This window comes from Gigantopelta aegis, chromosome 10 (genome assembly GCF_016097555.1).
Source record: "Gigantopelta aegis isolate Gae_Host chromosome 10, Gae_host_genome, whole genome shotgun sequence".
NCBI classification, from domain to species: domain Eukaryota; kingdom Metazoa; phylum Mollusca; class Gastropoda; order Neomphalida; family Peltospiridae; genus Gigantopelta; species Gigantopelta aegis.
Window position 1 is genome coordinate 33402427 of NC_054708.1, and position 11341 is coordinate 33413767.

Genomic DNA, 11341 nt, shown 5'->3' on the forward strand with positions numbered 1-11341 from the left:
AAACCATTTTCCTATACTCAAAAATGTACCGACTGCTTGAAAAGCTGTTAAGGGTGGCATGGATAACAAAAATAACAAAGTATCTAAAAAAATTATAATTCTGAAACAAACTCTAAACGAAAAAAAGCAAGGGAAACTTTCTAATCCCGAACACAGTGGTGCTGATTGACTGCCATTGTTCACCCAAAACTTGTGTACATATGTTCATAATTAATTTACATTTGCTTCATTGACATTATGTTGTGTTGATGTTCCCTCAGTTTTATGATAGATGTGGTCTTCCATACATTCCATGTTTGTGATGTTGACATGGAACAGATTTCGATGGTGTTAAAAAAAATAAAAAAATATTCACTTCCTGATGGGAACTTTACGTGTTGACCCGTCCAACAAATTACAAACTTTTTACTGTTATTTTATTCCGTATTGGACGAGGTAAACAATGATATTGTTAAAGTTTTCCAACTGTTGGATTGAACATGAGCAGTGCTAAGTATTTTCCTGTTAATGGGACGGAATTTGATAGGTCCAGGATAGCCCGAGTACTCTGACTGTAAGAGAGCTAGACGGACGCTTGGTATGAGACGGCCCCTGTAACTGCTGCACATGGCGGAATCGCCCAGTGTGCGATCACGTGATCTACGTCTCGAAATAGATCGCCGAGCTTTGTAATTATGGCGACGGAGTGTCACGAAGCGTAGCTGAATGTGGGTGCTGTCGGATTTCTTTCTGTAGTATGTGTACTAGTGATTAATATGTGGATTGTTTTTTTATCAGTTAACTCGAAAATGATCGATGTAATGGTATTTGACGTCAAACATAGGATTGGTGTGGTATTAGAGCAGGAATCTTTGCCAACTTTATGATTGTCAAGAATTGCCAAAAAAATACATAGCTTGGTCTGTGACTGTAATGAGAGCGTACAACTGTCCAAATGTCCATCTAGCTCTTACAGTCAGAGTACTCGGGCTAGGTCCAGGATAACTGTTGATTATTTGATAACTGATTGGATTTGAGTGAATATTTCAACATTAATTTAATTATTTGATAACTGATTGGATTTGAGTGAATATTTCAACATTAATTTATTAAATGTAACGGACGGCACAATTTTTGTTTCAATTTAAATAAAAATTAAAAAGTATAGAAATTAAAAAAAACTAAAAAAAAACCACACACATTTGATCTATTTCTGGCTATGAATAATTGCACTTTATCATTCATCATCATTCATGGCGTCCAAACTGAAACTACAAAAATGCTTTTAATATGTTATTTTGATTGCAAATAAATGCTATATAAATTCATCTTTACCTTTTCAAAATGCCTTTTGTCAAATTTGGTAAATCGTTTTTGTTGAAAGATGAATAAGACGCAGATAATAATGATTTTACTGCAGTAGACAAGCCAGGACCAGGACCTGACGCCATTTTGTCTTTTCTGTTAAAAGTCCTCCATTCATTTTAAAGCATTACGGTTTCTGGAATGGTAGGCATGTTCATCGATATTTAATTAGTGCACATATTATTGCTTAACATGAACAAGTGTAGTGTATTGGTGTATTAATATATATATATATATATATATATATATATATATATATATATATATATATATATATATATATATATATATATATATATATATATATTGTGTGTGTGTGTGTGTGTGTGTGTGTGTGTGTGTGTGTGTGTGTGTGGTACTCCGGATAATATGTATATCTTTCGAACACATTTATAGCTGATATAAGGGTTGCATTATATAAAAGTGCCCCTCTAATTTGACTGAATTGTGCAGAAATACGAGTTTGTGTATGATAACTGTTTTGTTGTTCAAATTTAGTTTTCAGATCTCACGTACGGCTGTTACAAATATATATTAATTATGTTCCTTTTCAATATATACGAGGTATATTTTACAAACGTGTGCAAACGTGAAGCTCTCCCCGTTTTAAAACCTGACAGAAACCCCTATAGCTACCAGGGTATCACTAGTAGGTGCACACATCATGTCCTCTGTTACAATATCAAGTACTTAGTTGCTAGCAAACAGGAGTTTCAAAGAAAAAGATAACAAATAATTATGTGTATTTTAGAAACAGTAGCTAGCGACTATTTGGTTGTCCTATTCCCCGGATCTATTACATATAGTCCTCTGTAGCCCAAATAAACGGGGGAGGGCTAGAGCTAGGGAAGTCACCAGCCGCTGGACTAACGAAAAGCATAAAATTTGCTATCACCTAAGAACATTTTACTCTTTTTTGTCTTCTTCCTTATGACTCAAATCTTAAAACACCGAGTTTATCTTATCATTCGAACATTTTAACATCAAATATGGCCTAGTAACATAAATGCTGCTATCCAAATAACGGCAATAGGCTACTTCAAGGCAGATGCATATAAAAATTCACATTGATAAAAGTAGGTTGAGTTTTTACTATAACCTATATACTTTGAATTGTAAATATTGCCCTCTGGATTCTTGTTACAGGTCTGATGTTCAGAAGAAAAAACAGTACTCACCGATTATAGATGTCAAATTTTGTTTTTAATGCATGCATGAATAATAAACGATGTCATGACCCCTAAACTGCGTTGGCTAACTTGATGTAAAAATTATAGAAAAACTTATACATGTAAATATAACATATCCAACACAGTGGGTGTGGGTGTTGGGTTTTTTGTTTGTTTGTTTTTTGGGGTCTTTCTTTTTTTCTTTTTCTTTATTGTTGTTGTTGGGGTGGGTGTGTTTTGGGGTTTGTAGTGTTTTTTGGGTTTGTTTGTTGTTTGGTTTGGGTTTTTTTGTTTGTTTGTTATTGTTTTGTTTGGTTTTTTGAGGGGTTTTTTTTGGGGGGGGTTCGGGGGGGGGGGGGGTTGGAGGGGGTCTTTTTGTATTGTTATTGTTGTTGTTTTAAGACTGGCCCGTTGTGATTAACATTAACATTTGGCACCTTCCTACGCCCGTGTTTATTTAATGTTTTCGGCTGATGTACTCTGTGCAGAGGTTTCTCATGGGTTTCTTTGAAAGTGGCGAATACAGTACATATTTAGTATCACTTGAAAAATTTAGTATTAATAAACACCTTTGATAATATTTTCAAATATATTTTTTGTTTTTTAATTGATAAATCGGTGCAATATCGGATTGTTTACCAGTTTTCATGGAGTGACCATAGCGTTTATTTTTGTTTTTTTCATATTTAATATTAATATACTTCATTGTGTCTTTCATAAATATGATTATTTTATAGCTGTCTACACTATTTTTATTAATAATTTTGGAATTTGAATTGATGTTGATTATCACATATCTTTGTTTGACACCCAATACTCGATTTGGTTTTGTGTGTGTGCTGAGGTATCGATAAGCATTCATTCATTCATTCATTCATTCATTCATTCATTGTTTTAGGTGTTTGCATGGTCAGGGATGGATTAAAATTTTAAAATGTTTGTTAATTTTTCTTTGGTCATTGCTGGTCAATGTATGTTCAAATTTAGATACTTAATTTACATACACTTGTACGCACGCACCGACGCACGCACCCACACACACGCACACAACAAAACGAGCTCCGTTGGAGCTCATGTCCAGTTGACCTTTCATTCGAAATGAGAGAGGAAACACGCTGCCGCCACGCAATGGCCTACTCTTTCTGATTTTTAGCAGCACGGGATTTTTTACAATCAGCATCTCATAATGTTATACCAGTTGTGGAGCACTGGCTTGGACGTGAAATAGCCAATCTAATTAAAATTAGCTCCACTATTACATGTGGATCTAAAGACAGCCAGTTGAAACTCATGTCCACCAATCAAAACCTTACTTGCAGAATCCTGCCAGTGATTTAAAAATAATTTGAAAACATTCCGAATTATCCTGAGGGTATACGACATGTTTCGTGTGAATTACGAATGCCTTAAAACATGTTTTATATTATAAAATAAATAATTTGTAATGTAAAACTGAAGACTGATTTAGTTTTATTTTATTTTATAAATAAATAAATAATTTTTAATGTAAAATTGAAGACTGATAACCCACCCCGTACGTATTGGTATGGTTCGCTGTACTGCGGCCACTAAAATAGACTCGCCCGATATTTTTAGAATTTGTATGCTCCAAATAACGTTATAAAAGGCGAATTGTGATTGGTCAATATTTAAATTATTATTTACAGACGAAATGTTACCTGGACATTGGGGACTACGCAGTGTTGTTAGTTTTAAATCACTGGCAGGATTCTGCAAGTAAGGTTTTGATTGGTGGACATGAGCTCCAACTGGCTGTCTTTAGATCCACATGTAATAGTGGAGCTAATTTTAATTAGATTGTGAAATAGCCCATTGGCAATGAGCCTGCTGAGGGGGATCGGTCTTAGATCGATCACGTATCAGGCGAGCCTCTGACGCTATATATGTAAATGTGTTGACGATTTTGGATATAATTTTGTTCCAAAACTCCTCTAAAGCCGCCATTGTTTGCGATCGATGTCCGACAGTGGGACCGTGGTATGTGCTATTCTGTCTATGGGATGGTGCATATAAAATATCCTTTGCTGCTAATCAAAAAGAATAGCCCATGAAATAGCGACAGCGGGTTTCCTCCCTCAATATCTGTGTGGTCCTTAACCATATGTCCGACGCCATATAACCGTAAATAAAATGTGTTGAGTGCGTCGTTAAATAAACCATTTCCTTCCTTCCTTCCTTCCATTGTTTGCGATTTGTTATAATCGTATGGTCTGTGAAATACGAACCGCACAATGTCTGCACGCTACGAACTTTTAGGTATTGTCAGTGGCTATGAACCCGCTTAATATATTTGTATGCATATATTAATTGAGATTGTCGATAAGTATTTATCACGAGTCATCTGGCAGTATCAATTGCAGGGGAAATAACATTAGATAACCTTTGATATCCTCACTACAGCTATGAGCTGTAGGCTATATAGTACTATAGCTACTTAGTCTTTAAAAAAAAAGAGCAAGCTTTGAGGATTGAATTGTAATTAGTTTTGTTTTGTTTAAAATGGTAAGATTTAGAAGGTAAAATTTTTTATTCTTGATTTTTCTTCTTTTTTAGAGTTTTAAATTATGTTTTATTTGGTTTAAAAATTATTTATTACCGTCATACTTGACTTGTAAGCGATTTGGGAATTGACCAAAAGGCTATATCCTATGTTAGCGTTTTAATTTGTATTTGTTTTTTCATTCATTTATCTTTAATTGTAGTAGTAATAATACTATTATTATTAACAACAACAAAAGTAAACGAAAAAGGTAGTGACAAGAAACACATAGGTTTAAGTTTCTTTGTTTGGCCTAAACCTTGAAATCATGTTTGATGCCAACTAAACACGGTAAGCGGATTGTTGTAATTTACGGACAAGGTTACAGCATGCAACATTATGTTTTGATCAGGTAGGCCTATTACCAAACGAACTTTGGTTTATTTGGAACGTTAAATTGTACTGGTGCAATACATGATTTAAGTGTATAGGCACATGTAGGCCTATTTATCTCCATTCATCTGGATAATATAAAGTTATATTTTGGTGTGTTTCTGGTTTTTATTTGCAGTTGAGCGGAAGAGCATAATAGAAAAGTCTCCTCGTGTCACCAGTGAACGAAGATGCACCAGATAACAATAATCTATTTTATTTTCTTTCATGGATAAAAATCATAAAAGTGGCGTTTTGCATGTGATGTGACGATATAAACCTACCAACAAATGTTGAATGATTGAAGAAGAAACACGCGGGGCTTAAAGTAACTAGTTTTCTTGTCGTTAGCAAAAACAAGTGCTAATAAATAATTATCCTGTGACTTATCGACACGTCTGCAAGAGAAATGCACAGTTCTCAGTATAGTTAATTAGGCCTAGACCCTATGTTGCCCCTTATGCCAAGTTAACAGAGACTGGGCCTAGGCTACAGCTATTTTTATATTCCCTCTTCGTTTGTCATTTTAATTTTGTTTTTATATAAAAGTTTGTGATGGTTGAAGAAAGGAGATCGAAATATTGAAAGCAGCGACTGATATTGCATCTGATTTATGACAAAAACAAAAGACGACTTGGCATTTGTGTAGACCTATTTGAGCCGAAGTAAGAAAACAAACAAGAAAAAACGTTGTGACGTCACCAACTAGACGCGACCTCCCATACTTTCTTTACACCGTTGAAAAAGATTCAAAGTAAATACTAATATTACTATGAATCGTCCAATAGGCTGTGTGGAATTTCGGATGCCGAATGTGTCTAACCACAGGCTGATACGAGTCAGTTCTGCGCCGATTTATCCATCTTATTATTATTCAGAATCGGCCCAAACCAAAAAGAATTCGTATCATAAAATTAGCAAAAACCTTTCCACCGAGGAGATAAACAGACGGCAGGCGCGAATTGATCGGCATGGTGATCTGGTTGATGAAATAGTCGATCGTGTAAGTCGACCAACGTTCACCACTATGCGAAAACATGTTGTGCGAAGTGACCCCTACATAGACATGAACTCTTACAACTGGAACAACATGAAATTGTACACGGAGTACATTAGTATCATCTTTGATGTAAAAGGAGGCAGGAACTGTTCCTACAAAAGATGTAACAGTACTAGTGCTTTAACTGGTAGGGGGCAAATGTTTCGTGCGTGTTTGAAGCGCAGAACGTGAACTTTATATTATTAAATATTTCGGGGGAAGGGAAGTGGGTGCATAGTTTTGATTTGATGTGACGTCATTGATCAGTTGTATACCAAGCTGCAGGTTCTGTTCATGTACGTGCTTTACTACCTATAACGTATGTGTGTAGGAGGTAAATGACTCCTATAAAATATAGCCGTCAATTTATGTTAGCCTGGGTTTTTGTCTTCTGTGAACGTTAACTTAATTTTTTATCTTTTGTATTTTGATAGCACTTGGCTATGTTGTAAATCATGTTGAGTATGTAAAGTATACACCTTTTTAGTTGTTGGTTTATTTATTTTACATGTATGTATGTATATATGTACGTATGTGTGTAGAAGGTAAATGACTCCTATCAAATATAGCCGTCAATTTATGTTAGCCTGGGTTTTGTCTTCTGCGAACGTTAACTTAATTTTTTATCTTTTGTATTTTGATAGCACTTGGCTATGTTGTAAATCATGTTGAGTATGTAAAGTATACATCTTTTTAGTTGTTGGTTTATTTATTTTACATGTATGTATGTATATATGTACGTATGTGTGTAGAAGGTAAACGACTCCTATCAAATATAGCCGTCAATTTATGTTAGCCTGGTTTTTGTCTTCTGTGAACGTTAACTTAAGTTTTTTATCTCCTGTATTTTAATAGCACTTGGCTATGTTGTAAATCATGTTGAATATGTAAAGAATACACCTTTTTGGTTGTTGGTTTATTTATTTTATATGTATGTATGTATGTATGTATGTATGTATGTATGTATGCATGCATTGATGTATGAATATCTATATATTGTATGTATGTCGAGGCTGACTGTTATACATATAGATATTAACGTACTGGCGCAGGGGATAATTAAATCCTTTCTGGCCTCACACATTGTCCCATTCCGATAATGGGACTCGAACCTGTGGCACCGATTGTATGTATGTGTGTATGTACATGTATGTATGTATATATGCACGCACGCATGCACGCACGCGTGCGCGCGCGCACACACACACAGTTTACGTTTGTTTTGTTTAACGACATCACTATATTAGTAATCCGTTTGCGTAAAAAGGGAACCGATGAATACGTATGTAAGAATTTACAAATTTGAATGACACTATCAGGTGCTCATCAGGGAGGATTGCCACTGTTAGGAAGACTGCCACTCCCAAGACTAGCTTAGAAAACCTAAACTTGCACAGGATAGAGATCATTGGCATTTATACAGCTGTGGTGGCATGCACTCATGAATTGTAGTAAAACAGTGATGGTATCAGGTGTTCGCGAAAGGTAAGCATATCCTGCCCAACCGATGGCTCCCGCCATGAGCACGGCTTACAGCCAAATAGATGAAAAGGCAAGTACAAGGTCAGACATCGTTTTAGTCAATGATGCGTCATATCTTAATATAGCACAACTTTTCTACCAGAACGATATGACGGTCTTTAAAATCGGCATATGATGAGCATGCCCTTGGGTATCTCAGAAGTTGCGAAATATAAGACACCAAAAGCTGGAGCAGAAGGAATGTTGCTCGACATGAAGGGAACGCTGACTGTTGGAAAGCTGAAGACATCCCTTTTTGATGTACACGAAGGCCAATGTCGTTCTGAATCTCTGAGTTTATACAATCTGAATGAAGTCAGCTCTGCTCGTCTATCAGTTATTAACCAGTGGAGCTGATTTTAATCAGATTCAGAGTTTATATTACCCGTAGTTTCCTTTATTTCTAACTGTGATGGGCAAATCTTTGAATGCTTCTTGGGATGATCATCAATATATTGAAAGGATGAAATTAAAGTTTGTTGCCTGTTTTAGACTTACACGCGTGTAACTACATATATTGACAATGCTTAAACAGATGCGGATCCAGGGGGGTGTCGAGGGGGTCTGGACCTCCTCCCCCCCCCTGCTCGTGACCAACGATTTTTCGATTATGAGGTTTTGATGCGCGACTGGCGTGGCGATGTACTGGCAGGGTAAGACTCAAAACTGGCCCCCCCACCCCCCGCTAAAATTCCTGGATCCGCCACTGTTAAACGCTTGCGTTTAAGAAAAACAGGCCGTGTAAATTCGGCCTATTATTATTTTTTTTTGTTTATATTAAACCCATACCACTTCGCATAACAGATTTTTGCAAAACATATCACAATGTAAATAAAACAAATTACCATCAAATTGCATGGGTTATTTCTACATTTCAATACGAGGATGAAGACAACTGAAGAAACAGCCACGGTCTGGCTGTACATTATCGATTATTAGTAACAATCCAAGTAGAACTGCCTACCTTGTCTGTTCCAGCATTTTGTCTTCATCCCTCTATTAAAATGATATTTAATCTTTACAATGTAATTGTAATTTGTTATGGTTGTTTTAACTATATTATTCACAGAATTTCTTTTAAACATAATACATTTAATTAAATATGTTTTATATGAGCTTTGACATTTTCACTATTGAGTTGCACGCCATTTCATAGGTTTCCTTTTCACGCAAACAGACGACAGTGCACATCAATGATTAATTAATCATCGACTGTTAGATGTCAAACATTTGGAAATTCTGAAACATAATTATCGAGAGAAATCCGCTGTATTTTTCCATTACCAGCAGGTATCTTTTGCATGCACTTTCCAGGGAAGCGCATACCATTACCGTTGATATAATAGTCGTGGGGCACACATAATGGATCCGCCGATGAGGTTCGACTCTACTACCAATCCAACTCAGACAGGGCGCTCTACCAGCTGTGCTAAATATCTCTTTCTCTCTCTCTCTCTCTCTCTCTCTCTCTCTCTCTCTCTCTCTCTCTCTCTCTCTCTCTCTCTCTCTCTCTCTCTCTCTCTCTCTCTCTCTCTCTCTCTCTCTCATAATCTTTTAAAATGTTACTTTAAGTTTTAACAAAAGAATACCAAAATAAAGCAGTATGATTGTCATTTGTTTATCGATAAAAGTAACTAAGTATATTTACAATAATGAAATATTTTAACGCAAGGAAGATCATTAAATTACAAATTAAAAACAATATATAAACTATTGGCATTTTCAGTTAAGTATTAACATGCAAGGTATTCAAACATAATAAATAAATTTAGGGCAATAGACTCCCGCCCACTTCAAATAAAAGTCATACGTTTCTAAAATACTGATGTAAAAGTAATACATCCATAACGTATATCATGTCACGGAATGCCAACATTATATAATATAAATATATATACAAATATAAATAACAGTGCACTTACATTGCTAATCAATATACATACCAATGGCAAAGTACACATTTATCAAATAAATACAACACAAAACAGAATTGGTGGGACGAGATTTAAAAAAATGCATACGAAACTGGAATAACACTTCCTCAAACATTTGAGTCATCACTTTTTGTTCGTACTTTTTAAAGTTCCGATGTCCGTCCATATTTGTCTTTGATAGTCGACATACAATGACAAATTCTTCCATGAAAAGCTGTTCATATCGACATACTGTTCGTTCTTGTACCACTGTGACCGCTTGGAACCACTGGACAGGGTGGGTCTGGCCACCCTGTCCAGAATAATCTTCAGTCTGCTGGTGGGCAGCTTGTTTTGTGAACTTGCAAAAATGGCCAGACGATTCAGGGAAGACGTCTGTCCGCGTTGGAGAGAATGGACCGGATGCGATGCAGGAATCCTCAGTGGATCTGCAGTCTTGACATTTTGCGACTGAGGGACCTGCTCGTTGGAAGCGTCTCCAATTTGTTTTTCTTGGTCTTTCGAATCTTTGGCAGTTTCCTCGTGCTCTGGTGGGTGTTCTGCATCTGGTTCCGTATCTGTCGCAGGCGCCTCCGAATCTGCGTTCGCGTTTCGTGGAATTTCTGATGTGGTCTCAAAATTAATATCGGGTCCATCCTCGAGAACGTCGGATTTCACTGTATCACTTCTGGAATCCATGTCTGAGAAATTAAACTGTGTATGTACACAGCTGTTTTATAAAACGATAAAATAAAGGTTGTTCTGTCGAGTAGCCTACTTTGCAAAGTAATGCAAGTGCAGTCAATCAGAAAATGCACATAGTGTGTTTCTTTGTACGACTACCAAGGACTATTGCTGCACAAGTACACGTGTGTATTGTCCATATTACCCGACCAACTGTGGGCCAACGCGGGGTATTATCAAACCCTGTGGATACGATTGCATTGTGCCATAACACATATCGCTAATCTCTGTTGGATAAAGTAATTAATCTGCTTACAATGGTAAAGAATAGATTTGTTGCAAGGGCTTCCTGGCTATTTAAATACGATACACTGTTTCGTATTTAGAGGGTTGAATATGTTATTTTCCATTTTAGTACTCCCACTTCAAACCCAGCTGTTATACAAATAAATATACAACCGAACACATACATATTATTGTATACATATACATATAAGCAAGTACGTACATATGATATATGTACTTGTACCTGTAATGTTATTATTTGTTTATTTACTTAAACACATTTCTCCATATTTTAAAAATGGCTAGAAAAAAAATATTAGTGGTAGTAAAATCTTAAGGCAGAGAGTTATATACTAACCGGCCTCGGTGGTGACGTGTTAGGCTAAGCCATAGGACATAAAGCTGGTAAGTACATCGTTCGCAGCCGACTCCCGTAGAATACCGACCTCCCCGG

The 11341-nt window shown here is 36.2% G+C and overlaps 2 protein-coding genes and 1 long non-coding RNA gene across 3 annotated transcripts in view; 1 reads left to right on the forward strand and 2 right to left on the reverse strand.

Annotated features, from left to right (window-relative positions):
• LOC121383591 (E3 ubiquitin-protein ligase UBR4-like) overlaps positions 1 to 1430 on the reverse strand; it is a 129182-nt gene extending 127752 nt beyond the window's left edge. Inside the window, exon 1 of the mRNA XM_041513681.1 lies at positions 1315 to 1430. Coding sequence (XP_041369615.1) covers positions 1315 to 1430 — 116 coding nt within the window. The remainder of the gene's footprint in view (positions 1 to 1314) is intronic.
• Positions 1431 to 4943: 3513 nt separating this feature from the next.
• Positions 4944 to 7388, forward strand: LOC121383474. Its single transcript, XR_005959301.1, has 2 exons — positions 4944 to 5050; positions 5585 to 7388. It is a non-coding gene; the product is annotated as an uncharacterized LOC121383474 (long non-coding RNA).
• Positions 7389 to 9607: 2219 nt separating this feature from the next.
• Positions 9608 to 10794, reverse strand: LOC121384569. Its single transcript, XM_041515024.1, has one exon. The coding sequence runs from the start codon at positions 10615 to 10617 to the stop codon at positions 10063 to 10065; it is 555 nt and encodes a 184-aa protein (XP_041370958.1). The 5' UTR covers positions 10618 to 10794; the 3' UTR covers positions 9608 to 10062.
• Between the last annotated feature and the right edge of the window lie 547 nt (positions 10795 to 11341).